General features: G+C 41.5%; 1 protein-coding gene across 1 annotated transcript in view; it reads right to left on the bottom strand.

Annotated features, from left to right (window-relative positions):
* Positions 1-17,251, bottom strand: part of il1rapl1a (interleukin 1 receptor accessory protein-like 1a) — a 142,847-nt gene that overhangs the window by 11,724 nt on the left and 113,872 nt on the right. Inside the window, exon 6 of the mRNA XM_061088975.1 lies at positions 2,439-2,571. Within this exon, the coding sequence (XP_060944958.1) occupies positions 2,439-2,571 (133 nt within the window). The remainder of the gene's footprint in view (positions 1-2,438; positions 2,572-17,251) is intronic.

The following is a 17,251-nucleotide window of genomic DNA, read 5'->3' as shown; positions in this document are numbered from 1 at the left end:
AAACTGTGCTTTCAGTTTGGTGGTGAGTATAAACCAGGGGTGGGCAAACTTTTTGACTCGCGGGCCACAATGGGTTCTAAAATTTGACAGAGGGGCCGGGCCAGGAACAGATGGATGTAGTGTTTTTGTGAACTAATATAAATGACATGGAAAAATCATTACATGAAAGGATTTGGCCTTTACCAAGTAGCAAAGCACTTATTTGCAAGGCCATTTAACAAAAACTCGCCTTCAGAGAAAGGCTTGCTAGCCTTTGCTATTTAGAATGCCCCCCAAAAAACATGCCTTGGTAGATGACTCTTTAATTGCAGTTTGTCTGTGAAAAAAAAATGTTGCTGAGTCTGTAAATTAGTCGCCAACCTCTGAGCTGCAGCCACCCGTTCTTGCATTGACTGCTTGCTAGCGTAATTAGCATGCTTCGTAGCAAAGTGACGGCTGATGTTGTACTCCATGAAAACTGCGACAGTTTCTCGGCATATCCGGCATACAGCCTTCGATTGGACATCAGTGAAAAAGTATTTTGTTGTTGACTCCGTGTTAAACACTCGGCAAGCATTGTCCACTTTTAGTTTCCTTGATCCTCTCATTTTAGAGAAGGGCTCACAGGGCAAAGGGAAAAAGTGAAGGGAGATCATGTGCCCTTTCGAGCCTTATACACCACACTCCCGGGCAAATTTTATTTAGCAGACGCTTTTATCCAAAGCGACTTACAATAAGTGCATTGAACCCCGAGGGTTCAAACCCAGAACAACAAGAATCAAGAAAGTACGATTTCTTCAAAAATAAAGCAAAACTATAAAGTGCTATAAGTACGTGCCATTTAAGTGCTACTAAATTGTTAGTTTAAAAAAAAAAAAAAAAAAACCTGCGGGCCGTACTTTGCCCATGTCTGGTATAAACCAACTAATGTGCTTCCTGTTCTGCAGCAGAGAAACAGAAAGGAGCAAGAGATTCTCTAAGTAGAAGATATTAGATGGAGAAAAAAAAAAACAGTTTTCAGTTTGTTTCACAACTTATCCAGAGACAGAGACCCACTTTCTAATAATGTCCAAAGTGCAGAGCAATTGACATAAATTTCCTATGTGTTCCCATCAAATTTCCACACTTCCTTTTCCTTTGAAGAGAGAAAACTAATTGAAACGCTGCAGAACTCGAAGAAACAATCATCAGCTAAACTCACAAGAGGATTTATGCATGAATGTCACACAGCAAGGGATGTTGTACTCAATGAAAAGTTTCATTTTTAATCAAGTTTTAATTACATTAGATTAAGGTGGCTGTGGCTCAGGAGGTTTAACATGTTGTCCACTGATCAGAAGGTCACTGGTTCAAAAGAACTGTATGTAAAGAGGTGAATGGCAAAAAGGAACTGTGGAGAGCTATGAGTATTTTTAATAACTACAAATAAAACAACTTTTGATGAATTAAATGCACATTCATTCATTCATTCAAGGACCTCATCACAACAGTCTGTGATTGAAAGATTTGAATGGAACTTGATATATTGGATGTTGAGATGCAGGAATGAGGGTTGAGGTGGTTGAGGTGGAGTAACAACAAGCGGCTCTGCTGTGACGCTCGTCATGGTCTGACTGAGGGATAGTTAGTTATGAACAGTTAATTTTGTCATCTGAATCAAGGGAGTTGCCGTTGGGGATCCATGAATAGACATGAACCAGGGTCTGTCTTCCAAGAGTCTGAGTCAAACAAAGCATGATGGGTTGACCAGCTACACGTTGGCTTGACAGGTGAGTAGAGATTTGGTTGAGGTGTGTCCCACATTTGTTTTTCTTTATTGTCGTATTCAGTTTCTCTTTAGTCTGTTTTCATTCTGGAACATTTTGATCTTTTCATTGAAGTGTCACAGAAACGGTAAATCGAGAGAGAGCAGGAGTTCTTCATGATAAAAATCAGACGTCTGTAGGGCGCTAATATCCATTAACGGGTGAATTTAGTGCAGATTAGGATTTTGTGTATCAAAATATGTATTTTTCCTGTTACTCCAGATCTTGTCTTGTATAAGAGATGATTATCTTGATATGTGTATTCTATTGTTTCCCTGCACAGGGTTGCATGTCTCACCCAGTTTCCACCTGACTGCCGGTGCATTTTCACAGGACAAAGCCATGATTTGCACGGAAGGATTAAGGTGTCAATGTGAATGAATAGTGATCTAAAACAAGCTTGAAGTCTCTGCATGATGCAAGGCCGCGGATAAATCTCAGGAAAACGGTTGGTTTAGTTTATGCAATTTGGAGTTAATGGGCTAAAACATCCAAAACCATTGCTGGCTTCCTATAATATTTTGCAGTGAATTCATCCACAGCCGCCATTATTCTCTCATTACTGCCAATGAAAGGATTTTAACACCGTGCAGCAGCAGCAGCAGCAGCAGCAGCAGCAGCAGCAGCAGCAGCAGCAGTGTGTGTGTCTCTTACTTGATGTCGCTCTCCTGGACTCTCTCTTCGTCCAGGTCTTCTATGAACTTCTCCCCCTTCATCCAGTAGATGAGCGGACTGACGTCGCCGCTGTAGCCAAAAAACGCCCGGCACGTCAGGTTCATAGCACTTCCTGCAAAGACACAAGACGGTCATGCTTAATTGTCCCGCTCGCAAAAGCTTTCAGAGTCAAAAAAATAACAAGAACAAGGACTTTTTGTTTTGTGGTGATGTGCATCCACAAATCATACACATATATTAAAATACACACACACCCACACGTAGATATTTGCACAAGACTCATTTAAAATGGTTACATGACACAACATGTAAGCTGGACACTTGATAAACACTGATAAAAGCAGACAGTCTTTGCTTTCTCACATACCCGAGGGAAACATCTCAGGAAATTTTAAGATATGCACACACACACACACACACACACACACACACACACACACACACACACACACACACACACACACACACACACACACACACACACACACACACACACACACACACACACACACACACACACACACACACACACACACACACACACACACACACACACACAGACAGCCACTGATCTAAAATGCATGTAAACAGCAGTGAACACATGAGGGCACTCGAGAGCTTCCTTAACCCCCAGAGACCGTGTCCAAAAGATAAATGGAGGCAGAGGGAAGTGAGCAGAGGCTGATGGTAATATTATTTTATTTAGAGCTGCTGCTCGGGATGAGGGAAGGTCAGGAGTCAGCAATTGCAGTTTGCTGAGAGTTGATCCAAGCAAGAAGTAGTTATAGTCCCCAAAGGGCAAATTATGTAGTTGTTTCCTGTCAATTGATGGATTATCTCCTTGGTTCAACAGTCGACAAAAAAGAGAGATATGTAATGCGACAATTTAGAAAAGTTTCCTCCACCTGCATTGAAAACTTTCAATAATGCAGGTGTTATTTTTTGCTGTTTGAGATTTAATCAAAATCCCTGGAGAGAGCTTGGGGTAAAAAAGTGAAATATGTTAAACTAATATTACAGTTCTGATCTGAGCTGATTGGAGTTGATCAAAACAGGCTCCTTTTAGCACTCATGCATGTCTGTGAACTATATGCAAGTAATAAGCTGGTTAACATAAAGACGGAGCATTGTTGTCATATATTATGCACATGTTTATACTGCCTTCGTCTGAAGAGGAATTATCTGAGGCCGGGGGTGCAGCAATCACATGCTGCTGCCTCTCTGTGAACCCACAGCAACATGTAAACAACACATAGATCAGGGAGGCTCGTGGTGCAGCACATACTGTAAAGTTCTCGGGAGAGCGAGCGCTGTGAGTGACTGGCTGCGGGGCGTGGGATTTTCTTTTTTGGGAAGCAGCAGGAGAAATGCTAGAAGGGGACAGGGGGGTGAAATGCTCGTCCCTTTTACAGCTGGATTTAATGAGCAGGAGTGCAAAGAAAACTGTGCTGGTATGAGGCATGTATTCATTAATACTTCTTAGCATGGTGCAGCACTATGGACAGCTCCCCACTAGGGATGGATGTGGGATTTTTGAAAATCAGAGGCCATATAGGCCCACAGTTTATACCTGGGGGCCAAATATATGTCCAACATCAATCCACAATTCTGGATTCAGTAAGATGCAGAATTAAGTTGTTCCTTGTTCACTGTTAAGTCTTTGGCAGCAGAACTTACAGCCTCACAACTAACATTCTCACACAGAATGACTCAGTAGAGCTGAGGCTCACCAAAGCCCAACAGTCCCCTTATGAAACATTTAAATTCACTAGATCCAGTAATATTTGTATCTGCACCAAATTGAACGCACTCATAAATATCAGTCCCGTAAACATTTCATCAAGATCCAAGTATTACAAGCATAAAAATGTTGAAAAACCTGATCTTGCAATATTACATGAAGTGAAAAAATATTCCTGGAACTTCCCCCTGATCTGGATCCACTATAAAATTTAATGGGTTCTTCCCTGGCTCATTTCTCAACCTTTTAGAAAGTAGTAGTCATTTTTTTGCATAATCCTGCAACCTAACAAGCCCAGAGGTCATTGTACTGAAAAAACAGATTTGATTTCACTCTGCTCATTGCTCCTCATCACTTGTCAAACCAAAATATTTGATTCACATCGTACTGTTTAAGTGAATCATGTTAGTTCAACACATTATTTATCAGTTACTGTAAGAAACTAATTATCACTTCATTTTGAAGTAATTTAATCATGTCCAGAGCATCAGAATATCAACTGTAACTTAATTTGTTGATACAAATATGTTTCAAAGCTCGGAGGTAGGTGCTCTCTCTCACCATGTAAAAGGAAATGAAAATAAAAATCTAGATCCACGCCCCATATAAAGGGTTGTTCCATAGTTCAGACCCAAACCCTCCACAATGGAAATTGTTTCTGTAGTTTTGAAGTAATTGTGCTGACTGACTTACCAACAAACGCTGATGTGAAAGTGGTGACTAAATCGTTTTATTAAAAGACACTTCTACTGTATTGCAACAGGGTTTCTAATATTCTATTCACTCGGTGTAATTATTTCTGTACCCAACACACCGCTAACAAGTCCTGCTCCTCTTCCTCACATTCTCTGACCGTGACCGGTGTCACATGTCCTGAGGTGATTCTGGAGAGAGGATGGTGTGTGTTTGAACTAAGGGGCATGTATCCTCTGTGCTGCCCCTGCCCGCAACACAGACGCAGCTTCAAAAGACTTCAGTAGGTCGCTCTCTGCACAGGGAAAGTTTTATGGCGTGTAGGAAAGGCGGCTGAGAGGAGACCCTGGAATGAACCAATAGTACCGTCTGTGAGGAGCAGTGGCTGACATTTCCAAAGTTCAACAGCTACTCTCAGCTTGGTATTTGTGCACAGCCGGGCTCTACAATGACAACACGCTGCACCTACAAAACAAGGAGCCTTCTGTGTGTGATTTACACACTCATGCACACACAAGATTTGGTGCAGTACAGTCGCACATAGAGGAATAGCTGAATTCCGTGTATCTGTCGCATATCTCCACTAAAATATTTTGTAGTAAAGGATCCCGGATGTTGGCTTCTGAATTACAAAGATTTGAAAGGAATATGACAAGTATAAGTAGTATTTATGGTATAGTGTATAGTTTCGAGCAGAGTTTTAAAAAATAGTTATAACATTACATTATTCATCAAAAAGAGATCAATTAGAACCACCTAATGGGTTCGATCTGGTTAAACACATGGTTTATAGTATTTATGGGGAATTTATAAATTCAGAAAGTAATAAATGCCTGAGGACAGACCTCTCTATGTGTTTGGTGCAGTCTGACGTTGTGCCAGACAGAGACACAAGGCCATCTTTATTCATTGTCGAGTGTCTATGAGATCAAATAACATAATCATAAATGTTGAATGCATCAATTGAAAGTCGCTTTGGATAAAAGCGTCTGCCAAGTGACATGTATTAATAATGTAATAATCATGAAACCAAGTAAGTAAACATAAGATGGACTGAGGGGGAAGGTTTCTCCAAGCTTTGTCTAAGGGGAGGTCCACAGTCTCAGTTTAGATCAGAGGTTCTCAAAGTACCAGAGGGTCCCCGGCAAAAAGGGGAATAATTTATTTGTATCCATCAGTAAAACACAGAGAGTACATATGACTATTTAGGTCCTGAGTTTCATTTCATTTAATTTTCTAAAACAAAACATCTAAAACCCAAAATCTTGTCAAAAGGTGTCCATGGTGTAGTTTTTGTCGTTTAAGGAAAAAGCAGAGTAACTAATCATTTTATGATTTCAGCACCATGGACAGCTCCCAAGGGTTAATCAATACGCAGCACCGAGAGGCTCCTGATATTTCAGAGCCATCGTCAGGGCTGTAGATTCCAAACTAAACAAACCTCAGGCAGATCAAGGATCAATGAACCAGGCAGATCAGACTTAACATTCACCAAAACAACCCTGGTACCCCTGCTCTCCCTGCGACAAAGGGAATGGAGCAGGAGAATGGCAGATTCACAAGGGAAATGGTACCCCCCACTCAAATCACGTACTGATCACTTAATTATCCGTGTTGCAAAAATGCAAAGTAACCACACTCTGCAATACAGCACAACTGTGCATGTTTCTTGTGTGATACAAAAGCAACATTTCTGTTTTCCTCTGTATGGAACTCTCCCTCGTGCTCTTAGTTTATTGCTAAGATCTATTGCACAATAGGAGCGGCGTGCTGCCGGCAGTCACTGCCTGTAGAGGAACTTCCCACTGAGCTCCCCGGGAATCACAGGAAATTGTCTAAGGCCTCATGCTGCGTCATTCTAATCCAAGTGCAGCATCCCCCAACCCACAATTACAACCACCGGTGGCCCACTAGAGGCACATCTGCAACTTCATCATCACATTCAGGAACAGTCCTTGGGAGCTAGAATGTGTTTGAAGATGGTGGCCATTCATTCTTATTCGAGTTGCTCCACTACAACAATGAAGATCCCATAGACCTTCAATCCAATCGTGAATAAGCCATATTCACAAATCTGCCTCAAACAGCTTGACAAGGTGCAACATTCTCTAAGAAAGGAAAAAAAACGTATACAAATCTCTATAACTACAGTCTCTATAACTAAGACTATAACTACAGTCATAAGTGAGGGATGCCTCTCCCAGGATGAACAGGAAGGTAATAGATGTCACATGTAAATGGAGAATATGAAATATAGAATGAAAATGAATCAATCGTAGAATATTCATTTCAGGTCCATTACCACGTGAGGACCATGGTGTGACATTCAAGATGTTCTGTCCACAAATTCCAAGGCACATCTTTAACAATGGTGGCGTATGGAGAATATTCTATTTTTCTTGTTGCTGCGCCAAATTGGCAGCAAAGTTTATTCTACTGCACCTTATCCAGCTCTGTTATCACGCCCACTGTCACAAAATGTCCTCTGTCTGCTTTTAACACACCTTCACCTCCCGTTCTTTTACACCCAGAGCATTCCAGTGCACTGCTGAAACGACACACACATAATTAAAAATGCTATCTATTTTCTCTTGGTGGTACAAATACAATGTGTATAGCCAGAGCCACAAAAGTTAAACACGGCTGGCTGAAGAGAAAATGAAAAAGACGTACAAATATTAGCCAGGTAGAGAGGAAACAGTTTTACATAAGGCTGGCATGACTCATTAGCCTCCGAGCCAGCAAAGTGCCACGATGTCGAGCCAGTTGAGGTTTGAACAGATGGTAGAAAAACCATTAACCAAGACTGAAACAATGAGGTGAATCATTTGCACACGATGGAGTTACAGAGAAGGAGGAGCAGCTTTCAAAATCCCTCTGTTCTCTCCTGCTGTCCGATCTCTCAGCACTGTCATTATTATTATAATCTATTATTATCTATAATAGAGCGGTTTGTAACCCTCGGTAACCATGTGTGTGTGTGTGTGTGCGCGCCCTTGTATTATTATTCAAGGCTTTAATCTGAATACCCACTCACACATGGGGACTTGTGCCACTTTTAATTCACTTTAATATACATATACACATACAAATTTGTAAAAGCAGCAGATGAGTCAGATTGAGGTAGACAAAGGAATACAAATATAAAAAGGCAATACAGTAAAAAAAGAATAAATCCACACATCCACATATAAATATATGCCTATACAGTATATGGGTGGGAATTCCCAATAATATGCAATAAAGTATTAATATAGAAAGGTTATCAGGTATAGATCTACTGTATATATAAGAGGGTTTAATGTGGGTAATGTGCAGAGGACACTAGTGTGCGAACCTTTTGCATTAGAAGTACAGAGTAGAGAGAGTGACGTGAGAAAAACAGTTGGGTATTTTATTTTTCAGTCCAGATGGTTTTGTATCGAGTCTGACAGCAGTGGGAGTAAAAGAAAGAAAAACAAAAGTATGACACTGACCAAGGTTTTCTGAACGTTTATTTAAAACAGTAAAAAGCACCTGCAGTGAGTCTTCTTGGGCGTAACAACACTTTTTCTCATTCTTTAAAGGCACTGTTCGTTGGACCATCAGTGGGCAGCTGTTGTAAGGTCTCTCTAAAGATATTCACGAAGCTCAGCCACAGTGACCAACAGATTCTCAGTTGCATCAACACCCTTCACCCCTGGATTGTTTTTTGAAAAAAGTTCTGGTTCTTCCAAACTTCTTCCACCCATGCAACCATCATCTATTCCGGGCTTGGTGTGTGTGGCTACCTGGAAAGTAGGACATACCAGACCTGCCGCTCTCCAGCCAGGCTTTCCAGCTCCTCCTGGGAGATCCTGGGGCGTTGCCATGCCACCTGGGAATTGTGGTCCCTCCAGCCAGTTCTGAGTCTACCCCTGGGTCTCCACCCGGTTGGGCACGCTCATTAAACCACCAACAGAAGGCACTCAGGAGGCCTAGATGCCCCCTTTCGATGTGAATGAACAGGGTTTCTACTCTGAGCTCTGGGTAGTGACCTGAAATAACAAGATCAAGCGGCAGAAATGTGTTTTCTCTGTTGGGTGGCTGGGCTCAGCCTTAGAGTAACTTCTTCAATTTAAGAAATATTGCAGCCAATGTTTTTCTTGAGAATCTTCAATGTAGCAGACGTTTTTTGGAGCCTTCCCAAATCTGTGCATGGACACAATCCGTTCTCCGAGCCCTGCGGGCAGATCCTTCGTCCTCGTGGCTTCTAGTCTGATATGCACTGACAGTGGGAGACCCTATAAAAACAGTTGTGTGTGCTTTTCTACATTTGGCCAATGAGTGGACACATCTCACGAAAAATAACCCAGAGCAACGTGAGATTTCCAAGGGTTCCAGCAACATCTATGATCCACATTCTGTTTTATGTGGCCCCTGTGTGGATTGTTATGCTTCATATCTTTTGGTAAAATCTCCAAAACTGAGGCCCATGGCAGTTTCATTTTTTAAATTCACAAATAAATGTGCAATTACAAGAATTGGCAAAACCTGGTGTAAAAAATATCTCCCCCCACCCGCTGACTGAATGTGTGCCTTGTGCAGCACAAAAGCATGATTAAGTGTTTTCATGAGTGTGTGTCACTTTATACGTGCACATCTTTGTGTGTTGTTTCTGCTTTCACACATGCGTGGGTGTGGAACAAATCCATGTAATCTCAGTTATTGACATCCTCCCCCCGGCTGAGGGCTGGTTGCACCGCCTGATGCTGACGAGACTTGAGATCCACCCTTTCTTTTCATTCCTGCTTTGCTTTGTGAGCGAAAACTAAACAATAAGTCAATCGACAATTTTGTGGAAAAACGTTTGTTTGATTTCTTGCAGTGAGTTTGAGGAGTATAGAGACACAACTGTGATATTTGTAAGGTAAATGTGAAAGTACAACAAGCAGCCGGCCAGCTCACCTTAGCTGAAAAGTCTGGAAACATCTACTCCAGCTCGGTCCTACAGGAACAAGTCACCCACGGGTCCTCTAGTACTCACTAATTGACATGTCACTTGTTTGTGTGGGCACAGGGACTTCCTGGAATCTTGTCCTCGCCTTGGAAGTCACTGAACCCATTGATCCTCTCATCTAAGTCTTAGCAGGAAAGAAAATAGGTGTGTTTCCTGATACTATTTCTTTAAAGCCCACAGAAAAGTTGTGCAAAAGGTAAAAAGAAATACGATTATTTTAAATTCACCAGTATGAGCATGGGTGGGAAATTAAAGTTTCTTTTTTTGAACAAATCAGAAATCAAAATGACTGTGCTGTTTTTTTAACATCTCCATAAGCTTGTAAGAAACTCATCATCTCCAAGTTGTTTTATTGTGAAAGTCTATGACATCACCTTGGACCCATTCACTCCACTTCACTCCAAACTAGAGGACGTCAAAATGAATCCCACAAAGACAAAAGTAGCCAGTGATTAATATGTTGTCAGTGGCTTCACTACATCTGAAAAATGCCAAATAGAACTAGCTTGTGAAAGCCACGAGCTGACTGAGCACAGGTGCTGCGAAAATTGACAGAAACTTTGCCAAGAACTCAACTTGACTCCAGAGCAGGAGGACAAGGAGGCCATGACCCTTTTGATGCGAGTGTAGCATGTGGGTCTAATCACAGGTGATGGCTCGCAGCTCTTGACATATGTTAACAGGTCTGGGCGCAGATTTAACTTGGAGATGAATGTGGTTAATGGGTCGAGTACGGTACGGAGCTTTGCAGGTGTGGAGCCAGTTTGCAAAAATGGACCCGTGCTGGACACCCAGATGTGTCAGTGAACTGTGACTGTTGGTCACAGCTGCTTCAGACTTTTATCCTGAGAGCATCGTATTTATTTACTCTCTACAGCTGCTCAGTTTTTGCCTGCCAATGCACTTTTAGACGCCTATTATACCAGATTATCAGTATTTGGCAGACACTAACTGTGTAACGTAACTTAAATGTGGTTATTGAAAACAAAAAACACTTAAACGCTTTTTAAAAGAAGCATTTAGGAGGACAACTTTTCAAAGATACATCTAGCCGGTAAAATCTAGCTGAACACAAGCAAAAGAGCCAGGTCTACTCTGATGGGAGAGTGAATAAATGGATAAATGACTGAGTGAGAGCGCTACACAGGGTCATGATTCTGATTAGCATCAGCTCTCGGTGCACGTTTAGCTGATTTAACAGTATTTGGGATAATTAGGCTGCACAACATTGGCACTCTGCAGATTTAGACGGAGCAATACTTTCCAAACCAGAGGAGAGGAAAACAAACCCCGGCACAGAAAAACACTCTGCAGATGTCGACCAAATTCAGCACAGATGCAGTGAACGCACAGTGAGATTGACAGATACGCAGACAGAAGGGCAGATGAATGAACAGACAAGCAGAGGGAAAAAGAACACAATAAAACCAGCGTGCATTCAAACATAATTATAAAAGAACACACACACACACACACACGCACACACACTCATCAATGTCATTTCTGTTTCATCTTTTTCTCCTCGAATAGAATGAATAGGACCCCTGTCCTTCACATGTCACTGCTCAGAACAGAGTTGGTTTGTGCGTCTCTGTGTGTGTGACAGCAACCGCCATGTTGTATTTGTGGAAAAGGCTACAATCTGATGTTACTTTCTCAATATGTCATTGTCGGTGTGTGTGATGTTGCGTAATAACACCCTGGTCTTCAGCACAACTCTCTTAATGCTACATTTTCCAAGGCACTACAAAACTTGCCACAGGAAGAGATACCTCAAGTTTGTGCTTTTCCTCGCCGCAAAGTGAACATTGCACTTTGCTCATTTGTTCGAATTTTCTTATTCTTTTGTTCTCTAAAGGTACGGAGGGAAGGGATGATGAGTTGGCAATTTCATGTTATCCAAGCAAGGAGGTTTTAGCATTTTGGAGGAAAAATAAAGTTAATATAAAGCGCTGTAAACTTCTGTCTCTGTGTGTCTCTCAATCAAAACAACAACTAAAAAATTAATTGGAAGCAGCATTGGATCATGGGAGTGTGTCTTTGTATTTGTTGTAGCTGATGTAGCTGATTTAGATATAAAAAAAAAATACAGCACAGTCACTTTAATTTCTACCCATGCTCATACTGGTGAATTTTTTTTCACCAGTGAATGGTGAATTTTTTTTTAAACATTTTAATAAAGAGCCGTTACATATATCTTTAAGTAATTATTCGCTTTTATACCATACTAAGGTTATTATATTATGAAGAACACATTATGAGTGCCACAGAAATATACATAAATCAAAATGAAGGAGCAGAATAATATGACCGCATTGACGAAGACACATTGACCAAAAAAACAAACAAATAATGCTGCCAAAATACAAAAACACATCAAACGCAGGAGAGGTTTAGAATCTGGGTCTACGCGAGTTGTACACAGTTTGCACAGTAATAAGAGAACCTGTCTCATGTTAACATCACATCACTTCCTCAAGTCTATTCCCACCAGTCGTCTGTCTGTACACTTCAGAAACATAGGGTTACCATGGGAAACAGCTGCAGGCATCATCTCCTTTTGTCCAACTTGTCTGACGAAAGTAACTTTTCATTTTAACAAGCAGTTTACATGTCAATATGAGAGATTTAAAACATGGGGATTTTCCATCAAAACGTTCAGTAAACAAAAACAACAACAGATAATGTCTGTGTAATGACTGGACTGACGACCAAAGTGAGTCATGTCAGCTCTGAGAGCCGAGCAGGCACTGGAGATTTCAAGATTTCACTCAAATCTTTTTAAAATTTGATTTCTGCGCCACGATTGCCGGCTTCCACACTCGCTGGGATGTCACAGAAATGAGCCCATATGTTAAACTCGTGTGAACGCAGCTTTCTAGAAACAAACTCTCAACATACTGTGCATCAATCTGTACAGAGAAGGTCAAAGATCCAACGGAAGCAACTTAAAAGTAAATAGATTTAATTAATAATCTCTGGATTGTGATGTCTATAGATTATCGTCATTGCAAACATTGATACACTAATCCCTTCAAAACTCATTAACATTTATTTCAAAATTAACAAACCATAGTTTGATTCTGGTGTTTACTGCTTGGGGTTTTTTGTGTAGACATCGTGCTACAAAATCAAACTGTGTAACAATATTCAGTAAAAACAAAAATGTTTGACGACCACAAATAAACGGTCCCCCACTGTTCGTAGTGGGCGTGAAACAGAAACGCTATCATTTCAGAGAAGTGATTTCATTAGTGGTTTGACCTGAGAATGAAATATAAATAAAGTGAGTGCGTGTTGTTGAGATGAGGCTTGAATTAGCAGCATCACTTTGTGCATTGAGATTGGTTGTGCAGATGTTGTGAATATGGGATTGTGGTGTCAATGACAGATTTGAATTGTCCCCTCTCATCCCCACTTCACACTGGTTGTTACAAGCGCATGATGCAAAAATATTAACAACATACCAATTAATTTTGTATTTACTTGATGCTGCTTGTTTATCTGCCAGCTTGTATCCACTCAGGTTTGATTGAGACGCTTAGGAAACCAGGGTGTTGCTCAGATGATCAGATTATTCTGGAAGCCACAAACCGAGACATATTTTCCAAATCTAAATTTTTTTTAAATGCCATTGTCTGATGAGCAGCAGAACAATGCCGGCTTTTTTTATAGTTTTATTTTATCCAATGACATTTGAAGAGTCTAATAAACATAAGAATGAGAGAAGCTTCTAATACCATAAAAGGCCTCGTAACCCTTCATCTGGAGTGAAAAATCACCAAATTGCACAAAGCTTTCCTGCAACACTGCGATGCTCTACACCCTAACTTTTGATTGAGACTTTAATGTGAGTGTTCTCAAGCATTTAAATAAAGCGCTTGTGTGTTCATGTATGAATGTGTGTGTGAGTGGGTGAATGGCAAATACTGTAAAGCGCTTTGAGTTATCATTAACACCGGAAAAGCGAGATATAAATACAAACCATTTAGCATGAGTGTCTATGATAGAGAGAGACGGTAAAGATATCCTGTAGTTATCGCTGCAGGAGAATCTGACACAAGTCCTGTCAGTCATGAATCTTCCCCCACAAGGTGTGAAACAAGCATGAACAAACTCACATGGCACCGTCTAATCGTTCTCTGCACATGGGAAGGAGAAGACAGCAAACAAGACAAGCAGCAAATAGACGCTTGGGGCTTTGAACAACAAAATTATGAGATATTTCCAACTGACTGATGCTTTGCGGTATATTTGAGATCGCTTTTAATCAATTACCACCGTGTGTGTGCACGCTCAATTTAGCAAGGGGCGGTACATCCATCTGTGTCATTGATATAGACTGTAAATAAAGATGTACAACATGTCTCCACTTCCTCCCACTATCCAGAAATGAGGCCAAAGTTTCTCGGATAAGAATGTTTCCATGTTGCACAGAGTCCGTCAAAGCAACCAGGGGGATTGAGTTGTAGTATGGTGGTGGTCCAACTGATTCACATGCTCGACCAATCACCAGTCAGTTTCAAAATATTTTGAAAGCATCAACTTACTGGAACAATTTGCACTTGAACAAACATCAGTGTGCTAAGAACTACCCAAAGAAACCCTCTTTGAGAAAAATGCACTTTGACTTTTTGTCCATGACCCATCCACAAACATGGAGGAAACTGGGTTTATGACCTTTAGTGCAGCCAGCCACCAGGGGGCGAGCGAGGCTCTTTGGCTTCACTTTTGAGGAGCTGTCATCTCATCCATCTGTACATACAGTCTATGATCACACATTATGTACATTTACCGTATGTGCTCTTCAATAGAGAACATGTTACCTCACATCGCTGTCATAGAATAGCACCTTCAAAGTGTACACTTGTCAACAGCAAGAGAAGAAGATGTGAGTCAGAGAGTGATTTATATAATATCGATCCTTCAGGAAAGATGCCGAACGGCAGCTGGTAAACATCAACAACATCCTCTCCATATTCCGGAGGCTTATTATTCTCGTTGTTAAAAACAAACAAGATCCTGCTTCTCTGTCCAGGTTTATCTCTGTGTGTGCAGGAGGTGGGGGGGGGGGGACTGGGGCAGGCATCTCCAGACAGCCGCAGACACAGACTGGTGTGTTTACCGTTTTCTGGTCATATCGGGAGTCGACTGTTGAGCTCAGAAAAGTCCAAAGCTGTCATTCCCTTTTCTGTAGCCTCCTGCAGGTTACCATGACAACACCTACTGTGCTGAGTAGGAGCGGCTCGGCAGGCGCCGTCAGGACCGGAGTACAGTACAGACAGCCACCGTGCCACAGTAGAGCCGCTGTGGATTTGTGCGATTGGCGAGAAGCAATCAAAGTTTGCTCTAATTTGGACAACACCAAAATTCTGGGTGCAAACAATTTGAAGATTTTGTTTCATGAAGCAACTTTTTAAATATTCTAGAATCCCAACTAAGCCTCACTCTTGGCTGACTGTGTTTTTTTTTTAGATGATGTGAAACAATGACAGGCTGAACTTTTTTACTCCGCATTGCAGAAAAATGCAGGTCCCTGTAAGATGTTTGGGGAATCAGGAGAGGGTTGAGACACTCCAAAGAATGGATTGGAGGCTTTGGGTACAGAGTGCGTGCAGGAATGAGAAAAAGGGCGCAGAGAAACGTGAGAGAGTCGGGTCCCCCCCCTTCCGCCACATCAGCCTCTCTCCTGTTCTAATATTGTCCCCTCTCCAGAGACAAGCCCGTAATTACCATTACTACCCTGAGAGATTTTAACGGAGGAGAATCCTGCCTCCTTTTATCTCTGACGCTCCTTCTCCCCATTTGTACCGTGGCCCCGGATGATCTGTCAGGGAAATGTAAGCCTTTAATTACCGGTAAAAATTACGGCCTTTGTGAACAGGTAGTCGGTACCCCTGCTTTCATCTCCCCCTTTCGTCTGCTAAATTCCCCTTTTTGATGACATAATAGGTGCTCTGTCTAAGCCGGTGGATGACAGAGTCCCATTATACCGGGGAAGGCACCGGAGGGATTATATGATGATGTGATGATGAACTAAATAAACGCTCCTTTATCTTTATACTGACTCAGGGATCAACGTGGAAACAGATGCACCTCTTCCTCAAAATCAGCCTTGTCCATATTCTATGGTACTGTCGACCCTGGGAATAGAAATAGAGTCAGGGCTGGGCTGTGTTAAATCTAACACACCCCAGCTCCCAAAATCTGTCATCACTTGTCTTTCTACCCTTTCCACAATCTTGTAGACTGTATTTCAGACGCTCAGAAACGATTGTATCTTCTCTTACAGCGTTTATGTCTTATCGCAGCTACAGGCTCCACATCCCGCTTTTCTCTTACACTTTCATTTAAATGCCAGAGGGTTTCGAGGATCACTTTTGTCACTGCTGTGGGTTCATCTGAGTTTTATGTCCAAAGAGATTTTAATTTCCCTTCGAGGACAGTTGGTGTCAATGCTTCTAAAAACTGCTTTTTAAGCGGCTCAAGACAGACAGGGAAATTCGCTCTCTGAGATTTGCCACTGCTTATACATGTAATTGTGAAAATGGCTATGGAAGGGAAAGGAAAAAGAAAGAGGCTGAGAGAGAAATAAGAGCAAGAATGTTTAAGAAGCAGACATGCAGAACATAGGAGAGAGAGAGAGCTGAAATTGGTTCGTGTTTAAGGGGCTGGAGCCCAATTAAATAGTGTGATTAGGACACTTGAAGAGGAAAATCACTTTAACAGGTGACGCAAGAGGGGAGTGGCTACAGGCACAGAGTCACTGACCAGAATACAGACTGAGGTCAGACTAACTCTATACCAGAGAATATCTCCACCAAGACCCAACAGTCTCCTCAAATTAAATCAAGCTTCACCAAATTTCACACACCCATAGATATCAGTTCCCTAAATGTGCCTTTTTCCATCAACATCCGTGAATTATTCCCTGGGACAGCTGTGAAAAACAACCCTGTCCCGCAACATTAAAGAAAGTGAGAAAATGTTCTCGGATCCACTCTGCTGGTCTGGATCCGACCTCCTGGGCTCAGGTAATGATGACCATGATTTCTAATAGTTCTCTGAAGAGAAAGATGAACAAGGAAAAGTTTTAACTGGCTAATGTAGAAGCGTTTATTTTTGTAAAATGTGATGATGCAACAATAGCATTTAACAACTTGTCAGAAACGTGTAGTTTTACTAACACCTCCACTTAATGAGTAACCATTAGATGTGAGACGAATCAGAAATAATGAGTAGGGTGACTTAAGGTCAGTTTCCATCCACCTGTGTTTGTTCACATTTTCAATTTGCACATGGCCCCTGGGCCATCGGTTTGTGAGTGTGTATGAACAGGAGAGAATAGGATGTAAAGTGTTTGGAGTGGTTGATAAGAAC

Source organism: Limanda limanda, chromosome 16 (assembly GCF_963576545.1).
Source record: "Limanda limanda chromosome 16, fLimLim1.1, whole genome shotgun sequence".
NCBI lineage: Eukaryota > Metazoa > Chordata > Actinopteri > Pleuronectiformes > Pleuronectidae > Limanda > Limanda limanda.
The sequence above is the reverse complement of the archived record's forward strand: the minus strand, read 5'-3'. Positions and strand labels throughout refer to the sequence as shown.